Genomic DNA, 21,265 nt, shown 5'->3' with positions numbered 1-21,265 from the left:
CTGACCCTATGGGGTATCCCCTAACCCCAGGGACGTCATCCTGACCCTATGGGGGACCCCTTGGTTCCAGGGGCATCCCCCTGCCCCACGGCAGCTCCTGGGCTCTAGGGCACTGCGGGCAGGGCAGGCAGGGCAGGCAGGGCAGGCAGGCTGGCCAGTCATCCCCAGGGCGGACGCGAGGCCTGCAGGTCTCTGCTCGGGCCCGGAGGCCGCAGGGAGGGCTGAGTGGGGCCGGCCGCCTTTGTGCCTCCCCTTTGTGCCCCTCGATTCACACGTTCAGGCTTTTATCCGGCGGTGGGGAAGGAGGAGGGCGAAGGGGGCAGGAGAGGGGGGAGAAGGGCCAGGGGCGGTGCGGGGGGGGGGGAATGGCGGGAAACGGCAGCTCCCTTTGTGCGACGGGGATGGGGACAGGGACCGGGGGACACCCCGCCAGTGCCACCGCTCTGTGTTTTGCTGTCCCAGCGTGGACATCCATCGGCAGCGTGATCGAAGGGCTCCACGGTCCCCGGAGGGTTCCCTGGGCTGGGATGTGTGCGTGTGTGTGTCCCTGCCCGGACACCTGGGTCCACGATGGGACTGATCCCATGGGATGAGGAACCCCGGGCACCTCCCTGGGCACATTTCCACCGAGGGAGCTGGTTTTGGGGCGTCGCTCTCCATGGCGTCCCCAAACCCACCCTCGCGGGGGGGGGGGGGGGGGGGGGGGGGGGGCGGCTTTTGGACCATCCCCAGGGATGCTGCAGAGAGCCATGCCAAGTGGGCATTGCGATGCCCGCAGCGGGGACCTTCCCTGGGCTCGCAGGGTGCCGCTGCACCCTTCTCTCCGAGCCCGGCTGGGCTCCGGCTGCCCCTCCAGAGACCCCCCAGCTCCCATCTGGTGTGCCCAAAGCAGCCCCCGGCACACTGTGGCCCCCAACCTCCTCTCCCCGCCACGCTGCGCCGCTTCCCACCACATTTTCCATCCTGCGGAGGAAATATTAACCGGGATAGAGTTTGTGTCATTGTGTTTTTACTCTCCGTGGCCATGCTCCGTTGCCAAGAGGGCGGGCAGGAATTTGGCTTGGCCGAGGCCGGACTCTGCTTTTGGGGAAATGTTCGGATGACAGGCCCCGGGGAGATGGGGATGCCGGGACCACAGGATGCTGCTTGGTAGCACAGCAGCCGCGAGCAGCAGGGAAGGGCTGTTATCCCCATCCTACAAGTGGGGAAACTGAGGCACTGGCTGCCTGGTGTGTGTCCCCCCCCGTGGGATGCTCCCGTAGGAAGCGTTTGCGCCCTGGCCGGGGCCCAGCCGCCGCGGGAGCCGGCAGCCGTGGGAAGCGAGGGCGGCCGACCCAACCTGACACAGGGCAGAGGGCACTGAAAACAGCACGAAAACCTCTGCAGCGGAGGACGAGCAGAACGACAGCCCTTTCCGCCGCAGCAGAATGAGCTAGTTTGGCCAAATAAACAGATTTGAAGAAAAACAAGAGATTCTGCTGCTGGACAGAAAGCCGCCGGATGCTCGGCGCATTAAATGCTGTAATTTAGCCGAGAGGAATGCGCTGGATTGCAGCGGGGTCGGAGCAGCCGTGATTTACCCCCGGTGCATACGGAGGATGTCGTGGGCAGCGCAATTCCCTTTGCACCTCATTTATTGCTTTTCCAGCCTCCTTTTTCCTCCTCCGCTGGGTTTCCCACTCCTTCCCCTTCCCCCTGCCTCGCTCGGCTCCTGCCTACTGCCAAAATCCGGGGGGATGCTGGCGTCCTCGAGAGCCTGGCGTGGAGCATCAGTCTCCCCCAGGGCCGGATCCTGCCCTTGGGCCCATCCCGGCCGCAAAATGAGCACCAGCCCTTTGGCACTAAAGCATAAAATAAGCATCGAACTCTCCTCAAGGGAAAACATGTTGCAGTATCGAACCTACTGGGCAGGATCTTATCACAACCAGATCATTTTATACACACACGCACACATATCTATATATATTTAATTAGACTCCAAAGCCCGCAGCACTCTTTGGAAATGGTTTCTTGGCAAGGAAAAGCACGTTCTGGTCAGTGGAGGCATCAAATACCCGGCGGTTCAGCCTGCCTAGTAGTATTTGAAAAGGTGTTATCGAAATAATATTGAAAAGGTATTAAAGCACAAGCTGACGTGTGCCATCACCCCAGCTCGGGTGGTTTGGGGGCTCGGGGGGTGCTGGGGGGGCACTCAGGGGCTGAGCTTTTCCATTGATGGGGAGGAAAGGTCCCTGGCTGAGGGGTCCTGTGCCCCATCCCCGGCTGGGGGGGGGTCCCGTCCCCCTCACTACCATCCAGGGACGCCTGCGCAGCCCGGAGGAGCGGGAGCCGGAGGCTGGGGGCTGGAGCGAAGCCCCCGTGGAGGGGGGCAGCGGCGGGACGGGAGCGGGCAGGGCTGGGAAGCCGGCGCCGCGCAGCCCGGCACAATGAGGCCTTGTGGTCGGCGGCTCTGACGAGAATCGGCCCTGACAGCGGCTCCGCCGGTGGGGTCACCCACCCCGCACGGGGCCACCCGCCCCCGGCCCCGCTCACTGGGTGATACCCAGGGAGAGGAACCCCAAAGCGACCCAGCTCGAGGGGCACCAGGGATGCAGCACTTAGAAATAGCAATCTCTCTCTCTCTCTAGATACACAAACGGTGGGGCTGTTTCCAGCCCCTCAGGAGGCAGGGTCTGCGGTTGGAGCTGGCACAGGGGGAGGCAGCGCTTCGCACCGTGGCGCGCATCGGCACCGGCACTCGCCCGCGGCGCCCGTCGGTGAACGTCCCGCTCAGCTTTTTCAAAAAAGGAGATGCACACGCGCACGCTACAAATACAGCTTAGTTTATAAAAAAGTCACAAATTTGGTATCGTTATAACTTTAGTGCACATACGATGCCCCCCACCCCCACGGTCAAAAATCCCCCCCCCCCCGGCTGGCACAGCGGGCCCCGCTGCCGGCACCCGGCACAGTGGGACCCGGCAGCCACCGCAAGGCCACGGCCCTGGGCTGGCGGTGACGGGTGGCACGGCTCGATCTCTCCCCGCTCCCGTGGCACCTTCCCGCATCGGCGCTTTGGTCCTGCCCCGGCCGTGCCGGGGACACCTCTGCTCCCCGCGCCAGCCTTCCTCCCACCTCGCCATCCCCCTTGCTCCCTTCGGCCTCCCTCCTCTTCCTCAGCATCCGCCCGGCAGCTCCTGCCCATGCCCCGCATCGCAGGCAGGGCCAGGGCAAGGCTCGCTGCCGTCCCGCTCCCCCTTCCACCCTCGACATCGCAAATCCACCTCCTGGCCCTTCCGCACCCCACCGTGCCCACCGTGTCCCCAGCCCTGCCACCACGGCCACCCACCGCCACGGCCACCCTCCACCGAGCCCTCCCAGGGTGGGGATGGCTGCCCCCATCGTGCCGGACCCACCGTGCCCCACAGCATCCCCTGAGCATGCAGCACCCCGAGCCTGCAGCACCCCGGTCCCCTGGGAGCCCTCAACCCATTGCCCCACGCCGCTGCACCCCTCGCCCGGGCAGGTCCCTGGGGACCACGGGCAAGCGCGCCCTGGGAAAATCCCTTCCCTTCTGGCAGGATTTTCCCGGGACCCCCCCCTCAGCCCGGCGGCGGGTGCTGCCGGAGCCCAGCTACCCAGCGAGGACCGAAGCGCCGCGCTCCCTCCGGGTACCATCCCTGCTGGCACGCCGCCCCGGCGTCCCCCCGGGGATGCTCTCGCTGCCTGCGGGACCCCAGCCCCCCAGCACCCACGGGGCCGGGCTGCCCTCGCCGAGCCGCTCAGTCCACGGGGAACTCGCAGGGGTTCTGGCGCGTGCGCCGCGCCCCCTCGTAGATGCGCTGGAAGTCCCTATAGCGGGGCGCGCAGCTCAGCCAGGCTTCGCCGAAATGCAGCCACCCCGTGAAGAGGAAGGTGCCGGGGCCCGGCTTGACGCCGCAGCGCAGCGGGGTGCGGATGCTGCCCGCCGGCCGCCCCGGCCACCCCCCCGCCTGGAAGAGGGGGAACTTTTGGCGGTGGATGCGGGCGGCGCTCACCCCGATGACGGATTCCTGCAGCTCCGCGTCGTTGGAGACGCTCCGGATGCTGCCGCGGATCACTGTGGAGAGAAGGCAAGGAGGGGTGTCAGCGTGTCCCTGTCCCCGTCCCCATCCCCATTCCCATCCCCATCCCTGTCCCCATCTCCATTCCCGTCCCCATTCCTGTCCCCATCCCCATCCCTGTCCCCATCCCATGGCAGCCTCTGTGACACTGATGGCCGCAGCCCAAGCCAGGCCAGCCCGCGAAGGGGAGGCCAGGGCTGCCTGCGGGGCCGTTGCCCCCCCCCAGTTCGAGTTTCCTTCCCTCCCCTGGGGTCCCAGGACACCCCCCAGCACCCGGGGGGGCTGCACTCACCAAAGTCACTAGTGCAAATGGCCATCAGGATCTCGGTGTCGTTGCACGGCCGGCACGCCCCTGCAAAGGCCAAGCACAGCCTGTCACCACCCGTTCACCGCGGTGGCTCCCGGTGACCAGCCTTGGTGTGGGGACACACACCACCCCGGATCCGGCCCCTCCATCCCCTCGCTTCCGCGCAGACCAGGGACACCCCGGCAAGGGAGACGGCGGCAGCCCTGGGGAAACTGAGGCAGGCTGACCCGGGATGCTCGGCGCTCACCTTCTCCGGTGAGGCTGGCGGCGGGCAGCGCCGGGCGGGCCAGCCAGTCCCCCGCAGCTCGTAGCGGAAGGCGGCGATGCGGCGGCTGATGTCGCGGTGCGGGGTGGCCTGCAGGAACAGAGCCACCTTCTCCCGGGGCAGCCAGCTGAAGCAGCGGACGCGGGGCCGGGGGGCCTCCGGCAGCAGCAGCTCCAGCATCCCCTCCCTCTCCAGGTAGAGCTGAGCCCCCCGAAAGGTGCCGGCAGGTTTGACGCAGGCGGTGACGTGCTGGGGGCTCCTGCCCTTGACGGCGGCGGTGGCGGGGGGCAGACGGGGAGCCAGGCGGAGACGAAGGGCCCCCGTGGGGTACAGCCATTCCAGCGAGCCCTCGGCGCAGTGCAGGGAGAGCTGCTCCACGCTGCCAGCCTCCTGCGACAGCCCGCTGCGAGGCACAGCAGCCCCCATCAGCCAGGACCCCCCGGGTGATGGGGAACCCCCCCAGCCGCGTGTCCGTCCCCCCCCTGGTGTAGCAGCATGCTGGCACTCTCGAGCAGCAGCTCCGCAGAGGCGTGCGGGATGAACACAGGGAGGAATAGCACCAAACCCTCGATGCCTTGGGCTTGGGGTGCAAGCGCATCATTTGAGGGGTGCTCGTGTTCCCCAGCACCTTCCCAGGGGGGCTGAGGGGGGGCCACGGCAGCACAGACCCCTCGCACCCAGGATGGGCTCCCAAGCCACCCCAGCCAGGGTGACTGTAGCCTTGGGGTTGCCTGTTCCCTTGCATCCCCCCACTTTGGGGGATCTCTAGTGGGTGCTGGGAGGGTTACACGCCCCCCCCCCCCACTCGCGCAGGATACGGGCTCGCGTGTGAACGGTGCCCAGAGCCACGTCTTGCCCGCTGCATTTTTAGCGGGGAGGGGGGGGACACGCGGGAAAGCCGGGCTGGGGGGAGCAGAGGCAGCCGTGGGGCTGCTTTGTCCCGGCCACGCTGCTCGTGGCTCCCGTGGCCCCCCACGCCCCCCGCGTGGGGCTTGCGGCAGCCCCTCCTGGCGGGCCCCGGCTCTTTGTTCGGGAGCTCGGCGCCTTCCCCACCGCGGCCAGCGGCGTGTCGGGCCCTGGCGAGGGGCTCGGGGCCCCGCCGGCCGCAGAGCTACATTTCACGAGTGGGGGGGACTCGGGGAGAGGCGGGGAGCCCTGCGGCCCCAGCACCCCGGGGACCAGCATCCCTCGAGGGGGAGGGGGGGGGCAGCCGCACCCAGCAGTGGGGAAACTGAGGCAGGCGCAGGTTCCAGCATCCCACCCGTGACCCTGCCCCACGGATGCAGGAGGTGGTGGCAGACACACACACACACACACACCCCCTCCAACCCGAGCCTGCCCTGCGCGGGCGGCGGGAGCTCCCCGAGGGAGCTGCGAACCGGGCAGCGGGGGGGGGGATGCTGAGCCGGGGACCCGCGTGTGTGTCCCCCAGCACCCCGGGCTGCCCCCCCGGTGCCGGTGCCGGTGCCGGTGCCTACCTGCCCCTCCAGCTGCACTGATCCGCCGAGGCACCGCCGAGCGCCGCGCCCAGCCCGGCCAGGCACAGCGCCCGCAGCGCCCACATGGCCGCGCCCGCGGCGGCCCCGGGGCGGCCCGGCCCGGCCCTGCCCGGCCCTGCCCGCACCGCTGCCCGCACCGGGGGCGGGGGGGTGCGGGGGGGGGGGGTGCGGGGGGGGGAGCGGGGCCGCCACCCCGCGCCGCGCCCCAAACTTTCCGCCAATGGCGGCGGCGGGGCGGGGCCGCCGCCCCCCCCCCCCCCCCCCTTCCCCGCCGGCGGCACCGGCAGCGCCCGCCCCGGGCATCCCCGGACCCCCCCCCCGCTTCCACCGGGATCCCGGCGGCCGTTCCCCGGCCCCCCCCCCCCCCCCCCCCAGCCCGGGGGCCGCAGCGCCGGGGCTCCCCGCGGTGGGGGACACCGGCCGGAGCGGCTGGCAGCGGCCCGGGGGGGGGGGGGGGGGGCCGGGGCTGAGGCCGGGGGGCAGGGCTGGGGCACGGCGGGTGCAGCCCGGGCTACGGAGACCCCCTGGTTGTGTGCACCCTGAGTTACGTACACCCATGGCGGTGCACACCCCGGGCTACGGGCACCCCAGGCTGGGTACACCCCAGCTATGCACACCCAAGGATATGCACACCCCAAGCTGTGCACACCCCAAGCTATGCTCACCCCGAATTACGCACACCCCGGGCTATGCACACCCAAGTATATGCACACCCATTGTTATGTACACCCCAGGCCATGCACACCCGGGGCTACAGGCACCCCAGGCTACCCACACCCCGAGTTATGCACACCCCAAGCTGTGCACACCCCAAGCTATGCACACCCCAAAGTATGCACACCCCAAGCTGTGCACACCCCAAGCTATATACACCCCAAAGTATGCACACCCCAAGCTGTGCACACCCCAAGCTATACACCCCAAGCTATACACCCCAAGCTGTGCACACCCCAAGCTATGTACACCCCAAGCTACGCACACCCCAGCTATATAAACCCCAGGCTATATACACCCCAAAGTATGTACACCCCAAGCTATGCACACCCCAAGCTGTGCACACCCGGCTATATACACCCAAAGTATGCACACCCCAAGCTATGCAGACCCCAAGCTATATACACCCAAGCTACACACACCCCAGGCTATATACACCCAAACTACGTACACCCCAAACTATGTACACCCCAAGCTGTGCACACCCCAAGCTATGCACACCCCAAGCTATATACACCCCAAGCTACGCACACCCCAAAGTATGTACACCCCAAACTATGTACACCCCAAGCTGGGTACACCCCAAGCTATATACACCCCAAGCTATGCACACCCCAGGCTATATACACCCCAGTCTATGCACCCCCCAGACTACAGCCCCCCTGGTTTACAACCCCCTCCCCAGAACTGCGTACCCCAAGAGTTACACACACCCCAACCTCCATATAAACAACACCCCCCCACACCCCCGGCAGCACCCCCCTCCCCACGGGGCATTTTCTTAACCAGGGAAGCAGAGACGCGTGGCGGTGGGCCTGGCACGGGGGTCACGCACACCCGAACCCCCACTTCCCCCCCTCTAACCCCCCTCCTTGGGATTTTATCCCCCCCCCCACTTCAGCTGCTATTGTGCCGGCCCCACAAACCCCACAATTAATTAAGTTTCCATCCAGTGACAGCCCGCCAAAATGTTTGAAATAAACACCGAACAATTGGGATGGGATGATACAGGCTGGGAACAAAGTTCCCGGAGAGAGGGTGGAGCGGAATGGAAATGAGGGATTGTAAATTTGGATGGTGGAAAGAAAGAGGGGAAGGGGGGAAGGGGAGGGGGCCGGGGGGTGGGGGGGGCAGGCGGGGGAGAAGGGGATTCGCAGCCCTCTGGCCATGAAATGATGCTGAAAGAAGGCAAGCTGCTGGAATCCGTGGAAAATGAGGGGCCGGAGGGGCTGCGGGTTAAGGTGGAGTGGGTCGGGGTGGGGATGTCAGGGTGTCAGGGTGCTGGGGTGTCAGGGTGTTGGGGTGTCAGGGTGTTGGGGTGTCGGGGCGGGGGGCTCTGAGCCTGCTGGCCCTCGTACCGCAGCCGCTGGCTGCTGTGTGGGGTTGCTCGGCTGGAGGGCCTGGCTCGCAGGTGACCCCTGGCATGGGGGGACGGACGTGGTCCCGGGGCCGGATCCTGTGGCACCGTAGGGAAGCGGGGCCGGCTGGGCTCAGAGCTTGGCCTGGGATCCAGCCAGGGAGCCCACGGACAGCCTCCGCTGGGTCCCCAGGGGCAAGGTGGCACCAGAGATGGGGTGGCACCAGAGATGGGGTGGCACCGGAGGTGGGGTGGCACCAGTGCCACCAGGTGCTGGTGTCCCCAAGCAGGGAGGGACCTCACCCCACTGAGACTGATCCCCTGCCCAGTGGGGTGCTCAGCACCCTCGGGGAGGACTTTCCCTCGGGACACCCCAGGGTGCGAGGAGGTGGGACATGGCTGTCTGCAGGCCAGAGCCCGGTGCCACCATCCCCGCGGGCACACAGTGGTGAGCCTGCCCTCACGCCACCCCAGCACCCCGGGGTGAGCCAGCACCCCCAGCCCCCGCCACAGCCCGGGTGTGCAGCACCCCGATCCACCTTAACCGGGTGTTACGAGACAAACCTCGGCACGGGCTGGACAAGCCCACCATGGCCAGCCCCGGCTTCCCTCCACATGGCCACTGGGCCAGGGGCACCCCTGCTTTGGGACACGGCCGTCAGGGGGGCCAGGAGCTGCTCGGAGTGGCCACCGGAGCTGGGGCTGACCTGCGACCGGGCAAAGCCCCACACCCCCCCCAGCACCCACCAGTTTGCTCATCCCTCTGGGCCAGCCGATGGGGCAGAGCATCTCTGGGCTTTATCGGAGCTGCCACCGGCCGAAATGCCGCGTCCCGGGGCTGCCGGCCGTGCCCGGGAGCTCTGGGGGGGGTGGGGGGGTGGCCGTGTCCCCTGAGCGTGCCCAGCATCCCCGCTGTGTCCCCTGGCCGTGCCCCCCTTGTCCCCGGCTGCCTCAGGGAGGGTGGCCCCCCATGGGGCTGGCGGGGCTGAGGGCCCCGGGAGCTGCCCGAGCATGGGGCGCAGGGGAAGCCACCGGCCCCTGCAGCGGGTCCCGGACAGCTCCGGGCTCCCGGCTTGGCCCCGGGTCCGTCTGTCCGTCCGTCCGTCCGTCCGTCCCCGCCCCGCTCCGGCCAGCGGGGCCCCGGGATGCTCGGGCTCGCAGTGCCCTCTTGTGACCGCGGGCACGGCGGCTGCTCCGCCAGCCCCCCGGGCTGGGGGACCCCGGGGGTCTCCGGGGAGGGGAGGGGGAGCCACGTCCCGCAACGGAGCAGAGCATCGACTCATGGAATGGGACCTTCAAAGATCACCCGGTCCAACCCCTGCCCTGGGCAGGGACATCTCCCGCTGGGTCAGGCTGCTCCGGCCCCCGTCCCGCCGGGCCTTGAGCTCCCCAGGGACCGGGCAGCCCCAGCCCCGCCGGGCAGCCTGCTCCAGCGGCTCCCCGCCCTCCCCGCCACGCATTTCTTCCTTGTAGCCGACCGACATCCACCCTCTTCCCGTTTAAAACCGTCGCCCCTTCGCCTGTCGCTGCAGGTCCTGCTGAAAAGCCTCTCTCCATCGTTCTTAGAAGCCCCCTTCTATAGTGCCAGGCCGCAAGAAGGTCTTCTCCAGGCTGAACAAGCCCAGCTCTCCCAGCCTTCCTCCACAGGAGAGGTTCTTCCAGCCCCCTGACCATTTCTGTGGTCCCCTCTGGACCCGCTCCGGCAGGTCCGGGTCTGCCTTCTGCTGGGACCCCAGAGCTGAACGTGTGCTCTACGGGGGTCTCATGCTGTGCCAGCGCAGGTGGGGACCAAGGGCCCTAGACCCATCTGCCACCTACGGGGCACCCAGGGCTTTGGGGTTCCACGTCCCCCCATGGCAGGGGGGACCTGCTTCCTTCCTTTGTGCTTTTTGATGATCCTCCATCTCCCTGCCCGATCACCCACCTTCAGCAGAGCTTTCTCCCTTCCTGGGCAGTCCCCCCCCACCGAGCAGGTCCTTGGGCTTCCCCACGGAGCCGAGGCATCCCCCGTGCCCACAAAAGGGTCCCCATGGGGTGGCTCTGAGCACCCTCCACCTTGTGCCATGGGTGGGTGATGGCAAGGGCGGGATGCTCCAGGCTGGGCCATGCCAGGAGGCAGAAACCCTCCTGGAAAGGCAAAAGAGGGACTCAGGGGGGGCTGGGACCTCGGAGGGCTGCTTGGAGGCTGGGGGTCCCCAGTATCTCTTCATCCCACTGCCCGGCCCCCCGCGGCTGTGTGGGGAGCTCTCCTGCCCCACCGAGCACCCGCAGGAGATGTGGCTGTGGTAGGCACCCACCTCGTCTTTAAAAAATAGCTGAGGAGCCTCGCCTCAAGTCCTGGTCCAGCCCCGGGGCCGTGCGGGGATACCCCTAGCCCTTCCCCACGGAACCCGGGTGCCGAAGGGGCTCCGTCCCCTCTCGGGGACCCCGAGCATCCGGACCCCCAGGCTGGTGCCCCCGAGGGCAGGCACAAGCCCTGGAGAGGCTGGCGGAGCTCGAGGAGGCTGTCAGGAGGGGAACAACAGGGTGAGGGTCCCCATGACAAGGCAAGGGTTGCCATGGCAAGGTGGGGGTCCCCATTGGGAGGCAGGAGTCCCCAATGCAAGGCGGGGGTCCACATGTCAAGGTAAGGGTCCCCATGGCAAGGTGGAGGTCCCCATGGCAAGGCCAGGATCGCCATGGCAAGGAGGGCATCCCCATAGCAAGGTGGGGGTACCCATGGCAGAGGAGGGGTCCCCATGGCAAAGTGGGGTTCCCCATGGCAAGGTGGGTGTCCCCATGGCAGAGCAGGGGTCCCATGGCAGGGCAAGGGTCCCCATGGCAAGGTGGGGGTCCCCATTGCAAGGCAGAGGTCCCCATGGCAAAGTGGGGTTCCCCATGGCAAGGAGAGGGTCCCCATGGCAAGGAGAGGGTCCCCATGGCAAGGCAAGGGTCCCTATGGCAAGGTGGGGGTCCCTGTGGCAGGGCAAGGGTCCCCATGGCAAGGAGGGGATCCCCATAGCAAGATGGGGGTCCCATGGCAAAGTGGGGTTCCCATGGCAAGGAGAGGGTCCCCATGGCAAGGTGGGTGTCCTCATGGCAAAGTGGGGTTCCCCATGGCAAGGAGAGAGGGTCCCCATGGCAAGGTGGGGGGTCCCTGTGGCAGGGCAAGTGTCCCCATGGCAAGGAGGGGATCCCCATAGCAAGGTGGGGGTCCCCATGGCAAAGTGGGGTTCCCCATGGCAAGGAGAGGGTCTCCATGGCAAGGTGGGTGTCCCCATGGCAAGGTGGGGGTCCCTGTGGCAGGGCAAGGGTCCCTATGGCAAGGTGGGGGTTCATACTAGTGGGAGACGGTCCCCATGGCAGGGTGAGGCTCCCAGCAGCTGGATGAGGGTCCTCACAGCTGGATGAGGGTCCCCACAGCGAGATGGGGTGCCCCGCAGCAAGCTAACGGTCCCCGCAGCAGTGTGATTGTCCCCACGGCCATGTGAGGGTCCCCACAGAAGCCTGTCCCCATGGCTGGGCCCTGCCCTCGCCCACCCTCACCTGCGTGTGGCCTGGAGCGGGGGGAGCCCTGGGGGGTGTCTGAGCCTCGGGGGGGGCCCAGGGTGTCCAAGCCTTATGGAAGGCACAGGGGGGGTGAGCCCGGGGGGTGTCTGAGCCTCGGGGGGGGCCCAGAGGTTCCGAGCCTTATGGAGGGCACCGGGGGGCCCAGAAGGGCTGAGCCCTGGGGTCAGCACAAAGGGGGCTGAGCCTTGGGGGGGGGGGGGGTGAGCTTGAGGGGTCCCTGGGGTCTGTGCCGGGGTGGTGACCCCAAGCCGGCCAGGCCACCCCACTCCCCTCGGCAGCCCCCCCCCCGGCCCCGCCGCCGCAGCAAGGCCCCCGCGCGTGCATCCTGCGGGGCGGCGAATGGAGCTGCCTATTGATTCGCAGCCCGGGCTAAAAATAACTTTCAACTCTTCATCCCGAGCTGTGAAAAATCCCCCATTGCTAGGCGACGGGTTACCGGGAGACAGCCGGCGCTAGGCGACAGCGGTTGCCGCGGCGACAGCACCCGGCGCACTGCGGTCCAGCTTTGGCACCGGTGGTCCGGCTGGATGGGTGATGTTGGGCCCAGGGTCCCATCGCCAGGGGGATGCGCTGGGTGCGTTGGGTGAGACCCTTCAGCATCCCTAGGGCGGTGGGGATGGGAGGGCAGAGGAGGCCAATGGGGTGCTGGCAGTTTGCATAAAGATGAGTTGTGGAAGAGCGGTGTTGTTTGGCTCTTGGCTGCTGCCCTGGCCCGAGCGTGGGGACACCAGCCACCACCCTCCTGGCACCTGGGAGGGACGGTCCCCGTGGACCAGGGAGGCTCAGGGGGCCTGGCCTGCCACAGCATGGGCTGACAAACCGGGGTTGCTCGCGGCTGCGGGGTGAGCTAGGGCAGCCGGGCACCCTGCATCGGGCACCCCAGGGTGTGGGTACCCCCCTGGGCTGGCGGCACGGTGGGTCCACCTCAGCTGTGTCCCCTCCACCGGGGACATGTGCACGGAGACTCCCCCTGCCCAGGGACTCCTCCAGAGGCTGTGACCCTTCTTGGCATGAAAATGTGCCCAGGACATGGGGCCACCCCAACGTGTCCCCTCTGGGGCCCGCAGCTGGCAGGGGTTAGTGACAACGGGGCTGTGCCAGGACCAAGGGGACAACAGGGACCATCCAGGACCCGACTGCCTCCCTGTGCCTGCCAGCCCCGCTGGCACTGGGCTCGCTCTGGGAGCAGAGTATGTCCCCCGAGGGCTGGACCACCACCCGCTTCTCCGGGGCTGCTGCTGGCTGGCGATTCCCCTGGGACCACCCCCATGGGGACAAGGCATCAGAGCGGGCAGAGCATTGCTAGGGGGACAAGGGATCACGGGGAGAAGGACCCCCAGTTTCTCAGGCGATGGGGAAAAGACGTGTCACCTGGATGAGGCCACTGACCCGCACATCACCGTGGTCACCAGTCCCTCTGGACCCTTTTCCTGCATTTGTCACCCGCTGGGCAGGGTGGGATGAAGCTGTGAGTGTGTGCGTGAGTGTGAGTGTGAGTGTGCGTGTGTGTGTGTGTGTGCACAGTCTCCTCCCTCAAACTCCCTCCCGGCTGCCAGTGCGAAACCCGACCTGCCTTATAAATAATGGAGGCAGGAGCCAGGCAGCCGGATCCAGGCAGCTCCATCAGCCTCCCCAGGGCCCGGCCGAGGGCTGCCGGCCGAGCTGGTCCCGCTGCTCGCGTGGGGCTGTGCGAGGGGAAGGCAGAGGGGATGGGGTTAAACACGGCACCTAACCAGTTCCCTCCAGTTTGGGGAGCAGTGGTGAAGCTGGGCCCCGGACCGGGGGTGCTGGGTGGGTGCTGAGCTGGGGGTGAGATGGGAAATGGGGGGGGGGCAGCAATGGGGCACCCCCAGCTGCAGGTCTCGCTGCCAGCCTTGGCCTGGGCAGGTGAACCCCCCCGGCACCTGGGTGCAGCCCCCTTCCCTGGGTGCCCGCAGCACCCTGGGGTGCTGGAGCTGGAGCTCCAGGGGCTGTCAGCAGGGTCTGAGCCGGCTGCCGGGGCGGAGAGGGCTCTGCACCGGGATCTCTGGCCTGCCAGCGCCCTGGTGGGGAGAGAGCCAGAGCAAGCATCCATCTGTCCATCCAGCCTTCCATCCATCCCTCCATTTCTCCATCCACCCCTCCATCCTTCCATCCATCCCTCTGTTTCTCCCTCCATCCCTCCCTCCCTGCCTCCATCCCTCCCTCCATCCCCCCCATCCTTCCACCCCTGCATTCACCCACCCACCCACCCCTCTCCCCCCTGCCTGCACACCCAGCTGCCAGCCCAGCCCTGCCCGCACCCCCCCACCCCCCCGCATCTCTCCCTCCGTGTCCGTGTCCCGCACCCTCACCTCACCGCTCCCGGTGCCGGTGCCCATCCCGTCACGATCCATTATCGCTTACCGGCGACCGTATCTCTTTAACAGCCACCGCCGCTGACACGCGTGTGCGTGTGTGCAAACGCGCGTGTGCGTGTGCGAGCAGCAGCTCCCAGCTCCCCGGGCTGGCTGGCAGGAGGGACCCCCCCCCTATTCTCCATTCCCCCCCCCCCCCAGATCCGGATCCGGCCCCATTTCCCCCCCCCCACTTCCACCCTAACTCCCCGCTTATTTTTCCCGTTGTTTAGCGGGGTTGGGGCGGGGGCCGGGTAGGATCCGGCCCCTTTTCCAACTGGGATTTGGTGGTGGTGGTGGTTGTTTTTGTTTAGGGGGGGGGGGGGAGGTGGGGGGGGGGGGAGTTCCCGGTTTTCTTCCCGGTGTTTTTTTTTTTTTTTTTTTTTTTTCCTGCAACCAAAAGAGGACGGGCACAAGGCATGGCATGAGCTTCGGGAGACGGTGCTGGAGGTAAGAGCCGCTCGGGAAAACCCTTTACAACACAAAGCCGGTGCCGGTGTCGGTGTCGGTGCCGGTGTCGGTGCCGGTGCCGGTTTCACCGGCACCGGCACCGACACCGGCACCGACACCGACACCGGCACCGCAACCCCCCCCCACCGCATCCCGCATCATGGAGCCGCGTTATATAACGGCAGCGGAGCCGGCCCGGCCCGGGGCTCCCGGTCCGGTAGCGCCCTCCCCGCCTTCCCCCCCGCCTTCCTCCTTCACCTCCCGGTAGCTCAAACCTAGGATGGTGGTCGGTGTGAACCCCCCCCCCCCCGCAGTGATGCTGCGTCTTCCCCCCCCCCCCCGGTTTAGGGACCTGGGGGGGATGCTGGGTGCCCCCCCCCCCCCCCCGCAGCATGGCCGGGTATCACCGGGTGGGTAACGGTGGGGTGGGGGGGTCGGGTGGGTACCGGGGGATGCGAGGATGCTTCGGGATGGGGGTGTAGGGGGACGTCACCGTGGGGACAGGGTCACCGGGGTGTAGGGCTGCTGCTTGCCTCCCCCCCCCCCCCCCCGTCTGCTGCCAGCCCCCAAACTGCCCCTTGTCCTCCTCGATGCCACCATGGGACGTTGGCACCCCCCAGGTCTGCACCCCAACACCTTGACACCCCGACATGTCGGTGGGGCTTTGCTTGGACGCAGGGTGACACAGGCCGGGGTGGGGGGGGGGGACACGACGATGACAGGGGCAGCCACCCTCCATCCCGGGCCCAGGGGATGGAGGAAGGGGAAGGCCCTGACTGGGATGGAGCTGAGGGGGCTGAGCCCCACAGCGGGGGCCCGCAGAAGCCAGCGTGGGGCCGGGGACCCCCCAGCAGCCCGGGAGGGGGGCGAGGGGCCGGGGGCAGGTTGTTTTGGCAGGGCAGGGGATGGGGACGGGCGGAGGGGTCTGTGTGTGAGGCCGGCTGGGGCCGGGGGCCAGGCGGGCAGGCTGAGCCCCATGGAAGGGCTGGGGCAGGCTGGGCCGGGCACGGATGGGGGAAACTGAGGCACGGGGTTGTGGCAGCAACCAGGCAGAGACTCCCCTGACCTCGGCCGGGTGGGGGTCCAGGGGTGCTGTGGGGCACCGGGCCAGGGTGGCTCTGGCTCTCGGGCATCTGCCGGTGCTGGTGGGACGTGCCAGTGCTGGTGGGACATGGTGGTGCCCGGGCAGTGAAGGCCGGAGCGTGGCAGTCCCTGCGGTGGGGATGCTCCTGGCAGAGATCCTGCTCCACAACCACCCTCTGCCCGGGGTACAGGGGGTCTCGGGCCCCCTCCGCAGCACCCAGGGGGTCTCGGCATGCAGCAGGGTGGGAGCAGCGGGCGCAGAGCGAGCGCCGTGCCGTGCTGGCATCTCCCCTCCTCTGAAAGCTGGGTGCTGATTTCACTCCAGCTACCAGGAAGAGGGAGGGAGGTGGCTTTGGAGTGGGGAGGACTCGCTCGAGCATCCATTTTTAATGAGCTAGATATATATTTTTCCCCGAGCTGGCTTCCCCCACATCGATCCCTTTGCCATCCGCCGGGCCTGCTGTCCTCCCCGTGCCAGCGGCTCCACGGTGGCAGGGAGCAGCAGGACGAGCATCCCTGGCACTGGGAACCTCCCCCTCCCCAAATCCTGCTCCTGGGGATGGAGAGACCCTCGCTCAGGCCGGGGCAGCACATGCGGGAAGGTGGGAGGGGCAAAGGGTCCCCTTGTCCCCTCCAGTGGGGTCACCTCTGTGTTGACCATCCCATAGGGATGCGGCCACGCTCCAGCCAGGAGAAGGGCAGCTGGAGCGGGAGCACTCAGAGTTTGGGGGCTGGATCCTGCCTTCATGCTCTGCAGATTTAAGCTGCGCCTGGCTCAGACTCTGGCAGCTCCGTGGCAAAGCCGCGTCGCCCTGCCCGTACCTCAGTTTCCCCACCTCCAAGCCACGGCCCATTGCTCCCCACCAGTGCCTGTGCGGATGGAGCAGCACCCGGAGAGGGAAAAGGGGATTCGGGAGGCGAGTGGGTGCCAATGGCGTGGGAGGGAGCAGGATGGGGTGCGTGGGCAAGCGGGGCTCCTTCGGCAGCATCCCACCCCCGCCCAACCTCTGCCCACCCACCACGGGGACCGGCCACGTTTGCTGGATGCTCCAGGGCTGGCAACGCAGAGGAGGGGTCCAGGGCTGAAGGAGAGAGTGTTTGGGGAGGGGGCAGGTCAGCAGAAGGCGTTTCTCCGGGGTTTCTCCCTGCTGGAGGTGTGACCTGTGCCCAACTCCTGGCCAGGGGAAGCGGGTGGCCAGGGGGGCTGCCCCGGGAGCAGGATCAGGCCAGTCCCTTTGCTTCCAGGATGCATCTAACAGCTTTTTGGAGCCTGTGTTGGCATTTAGCCCCCGCAACCCCTGGCAGCGAGGAGTCCCGTGGCTGAACGCTGCCTGCCTGCCCCGGCGTCCCACGAGCCTGGTGCCGATGGCCCCCGTGCTGGGCAGGGGTTCGGCTGCCTCACCCCAACCCCGGCTCCTGGCCGGACCCCCGAGCTCAGGGGCAAAAGGGCATCGCTGCTTGCGTGGTCGTTGCCATGTCTGGAGGGATAAAGGGGTTTGAAGAAGAGGCTCGAGTCCCAGCGGTACCCGAGGAGCACATCCGTGTCCTGGGGACAGGGGGCTCGGGGGAAGCCGTGGGCCACGGTCCCCTGGCTCCTCTCTCCTCGTGGGATCTTGCATTTTTGTTCATCCCTTCCTGGGCCCAAGAGGGGCGAAGAGAAGGGCTGTAACATGCTGGGTGCTGTCGGTTGGGCTCTGGCGGGCTTGCGGCGAGGGGAGGCCAGGCCGGGCAGGAGCCGGCACAAGAGGAGCTCTTCCCTCCTCCCCTCGCCTCGGTCGGTGGGGAGCAGGGCGAAGCTTGGCCGAAGCATGAGCGTCCTGCCATGGCGGTGAGGGCCGGCACCTCCAGAGGAGGCTGGGGGAGATGGACCCAAGGCAGCACGTTGAGGTCCAGCTCTGCCCTGCTCAGTGCATCCCGTGCTGCTCTTGGGTGGGGGGGTTCCCCCCCAGGGGACATGGGGCTGCCTGGGATAGGGAGGGAGGTCAGGGCTTGATGTCTTTGGGAGATTTGGGTCTTAGCAGAGAAGACAAATGCTGCTGCAGGAAAGGCTTGCGGCAGCCGGAGAGGACCCCGCTGCCTGTTGTGAGGAAGTTTTGCCTGGCCAGGCCTGGGGGGCTGGAGCTCTGCCTCCTCCCTACAACTCCCCGGTGCTGAGGGATGGGGGGGGGACAGGAGCTGCATCTCTCAGTGCTCCTGGACATGAGCTGTTCTCTCAGCTAAGCAGAAAGTGGTGGAGAGCTGAGCAGAGCTTGGCTTTGGCACCTCAGCCAGCATTTCCCCGGCTCCCTGGGCATGGGGCTGGACCCGCAGAGCCCGGCCCCAGGTCTTGCCGTTCGGAAAGGCTGTGGGACCTGGGGGAGAGCGGTGCTGGGGAGTCCCCGTCGTGATGGCTCCGCTGCCTGACCATGAGCTGCCTGAGACCCAGAGACGGATTCACCAGCCAGCCCGGCGCTGAGAGCGGCAGCCGGCAGGAATAGGACTCAAACCAGTTGTTTTCCCAGCCCCTCCTGAGCCTCTTTGTCCACTGCAAGGTGGGACGAGCCCTTTGACATTGTTGGGAGCCAACAAGGGAGCCGGAGAGCTGCTCTCAGCCCTCCAGTCTCCCAAGGAGCTCTCAGGGTAATCTCAGGAAGGAGCTACCCGGCTCTCATCACACAAATGGCAGGTCTCCCGGGCCAGGCGGAGTGACGAGGCCCTTCCCCGCCACGAATTCCTGGCTTGTGCAGCGGGGGAATAGGTAGCACTGAGTTTGGAGCTGTGCTCTGAGCCTCTCTCCCAGCTGACTTGTGTGAGTGTCGAGCCCGGGAGCGCAGATCCGCGTGTGCACACACACGCACGCACATGTCCAGCTTCTCCCTACCCAAACATGCCCGTTACCCCTCCATCTCCGGGGGAGCTGACGGCTCCTCCAGGGCCTTCTGCGGCTCCTCTGCATTGCTGGGGTGATCCAAGCCCTCTGAGGGGACACGGCCTCGGAGCCCGGCGGTCGTACACCCACTAGTCACGGCACGGGCAGTGGTCTGACCTGATGGGATCAGAGCAGGAGGCAGCTCGCACACCACCGAGCGCTGCCGGGGAAGGCGATCTTTGTAGTGGGATGTCTTTATTACTACCATGTGCTTTGGTCGGCAGGTTCAGCCCCCCCAAAGCAAGAGCCTGCCTGGCATTGCTGCCGGTTGGGGTTGTCGCGTAGAGCTGAGGGAGTCCCGGGGAGCCGTTACCCTCAGGAGTGCTGGACAAAAGCCTTGGCTGTGTGCTCTGCCACAGCACTATGTCTCGGGTGTGTTTTCTCCGCCTGTAGAGCAACTTGATTTGCTGCATTAGTAAAAATAGATGGGCTAATGAATTCAGCTGATGCAACCCTCTGTGTGTGTGTGCGTGCATGCGCTTATCTCTGTTTGTGTGTGTATGTGTGCATGTATATGTGCAGCTGAACGCCAAGGCTCGTGTAAGGTGCATCCACCAGCTCCTGGGGCTCTGACAGGGTGGTTGTGTGTGTGTCCATGTGTGTCTGTGTGTGCATATATATGTGTGTGTGTGTGTGTGTGTGTGTGTGTGTGTGTGTGCAGGAAGCCGCGAGCGATGGCTGCTTGCTGCCGAGCAGCTCTGTCACTGAAGCAGTGGCTCTACAGAAATAATTTTGCAGCAGCCTTGGATTCTGGCAGGGCAATAACAGGGCTTCATGGCAGGCTGGCGGGGCAGGCTGCCTTGGATTCTGGCAGGGGACTGCAGGGAACCTGGTGGGGCGATAGTAGGATCTCACGGGGACCTAGTGGGGCAACAGCGGATCCTCATGGGGACCTGGCAGGGCAATGGTGGATGCTCGCAGGGACCTGGTGGGGCAATCGTGGATCCTCGTAGGGACCTGGTGGGGCAATAGTAGAATCTCTTACACGGACCTGGCGGGGCAATGGTGGATCCTCAGAGGGACCTGGTGGGGCAATAGTAGGATCTCTTACATGGACCTGGCAGGGCAATGGTGGATCCTCGCAGGGACCTGGTGGGGCAATCGTGGATGCTCACAGGGACCTGGTGGGGCAATAGTAGGATCTCTTACATGGACCTGGTGGGGCAATGGTGGATCCTCAGAGGGACCTGGTGGGGCAACAGTAGGATCTCTTACACAGACCTGGCAGGGCAATGGTGGATCCTCGCAGGGACCTGGTGGGGCAATGGTGGATGCTCACAGGGACCTGGTGGGGCAATAGTAGGATCTCTTACACAGACCTGGCGGGGCAATGGTGGATCCTCAGAGGGACCTGGTGGGGCAATAGTAGGATCTCTTACAAGGACCTGGCAGGGCCACGGTGGATCCTCGTAGGGACCTGGTGGGGCAGTAGTAGGATCTCTTACACGGACCTGGGGGCAATGGTGGATCCTCAGAGGGACCTGGTGGGGCAATAGTAGGATCTCTTACACGGACCTGGCGGGGCAATGGTGGATCCTCAGAGGGACCTGGCGGGGCAACGGTGGATCCTCGCAGGGGCTGCAGAGGTGGGGGGTCCCGCAGGGCCCCGGAGGCGGGGGGTCCCGCAGGGGCTGCAGAGGCAGGGGGTCCCGCAGGGCCCCGGAGGCAGGGGGGTCCCGCAGGGGCTGCAGAGGCAGGGGGTCCCGCAGGGCCCCCGGAGGCAGGGGGGTCCCGCAGGGGCTGCGGAGGCGGGGGGTCCCGCAGGGGCACGTTTGCGGGGTGCCCTTGTAGGGTGAGGCGGCCCCGAGGAGAGCGCGGGCCGCGCCGCTGTCCGCGGTGCTGAACGGGGCCGCTGTCCGCGGTGCTGAACGGGGGCCTGCCCGGCTAGCAGGGCCGGGGGCCCGGGGGCTCCCACGCCTGGCCAGTCCGGGGTCTCCAGTGGCCTCCGAGCCCGGCTGACCCAGAGTCCTCGGTAGGCTCCGAGCCTGGCTGGTCCAGAGCTCGCCCCCGAGCCCGGCCGCAGCGGGATGACTGTCTGATCCAGCAGGTCTCGTCCGCCACAGCCTGGGGTCTCCCGGCGAACACCCGCGCAGCGGTGGCACTAACAGGGTGACTGATCATCCTGCCCGTCTCTTGAGGCCCTCATCCCTCTTCACTACCACATGGAGATGGTAAACTCTCCAACAGCTTGGGCAAGCTCTCTGTTCCTGGCAGCTTTCGTCCTATTCTTCCCAGCATCTTCATTGTCTGTGTAATGTTTGTAGTGACAGGCTCTTAGACCCCCTTCTTTCTTCTCTCTTCCTGCGTCAAATCCGCCCCCCACCACTGCATCATCGCTCATTGTGGATGACAAAACCCTCATGAATGGAGTGACTTCTCTGGCAATGACGTTTCCTGTGAAACGTGCACCCTGGAGTGAATTCAGGAGACTAAAAGACTTTGCCCTTTGTTTTTGTCAGGTTTCCTCCCACTGTGAATCGGGAGCTGGCACTTCACTGCTGGCAGGCGCTTCCCTCGTGAGCTGTGGCCTGCGAGAGCAGAGGGGGGTTGCTGGGGGAGGGCGGGTTGCGAAGCTGGGCCCTTCCTATGGGATCCCAGAGTAAGGATGGTTGCACCAAGTGCTGAACTCTCCTTCTGACAACGTTGTGGTTGGCCCAGTCATGCAATCCGCAAATA

The 21,265-nt window shown here is 66.5% G+C and overlaps 1 protein-coding gene across 1 annotated transcript; it reads right to left on the bottom strand.

Moving 5' to 3' along the window:
• Positions 1–3,761: 3,761 nt before the first annotated feature.
• Positions 3,762–6,218, bottom strand: METRN (meteorin, glial cell differentiation regulator). Its single transcript, XM_050906095.1, is given in 5 exon segments — positions 3,762–4,078; positions 4,375–4,434; positions 4,637–4,690; positions 4,693–5,057; positions 6,133–6,218. Coding segments are annotated over 5 exon segments (882 nt in total).
• Positions 6,219–21,265: the final 15,047 nt, after the last annotated feature.

The sequence above is a fragment of the Gymnogyps californianus genome, chromosome 15 (genome assembly GCF_018139145.2).
Source record: "Gymnogyps californianus isolate 813 chromosome 15, ASM1813914v2, whole genome shotgun sequence".
Lineage (NCBI taxonomy): Eukaryota > Metazoa > Chordata > Aves > Accipitriformes > Cathartidae > Gymnogyps > Gymnogyps californianus.
Note: the sequence above shows the minus strand (reverse complement) of the source record. Positions and strands in the feature narration are given on the sequence as shown.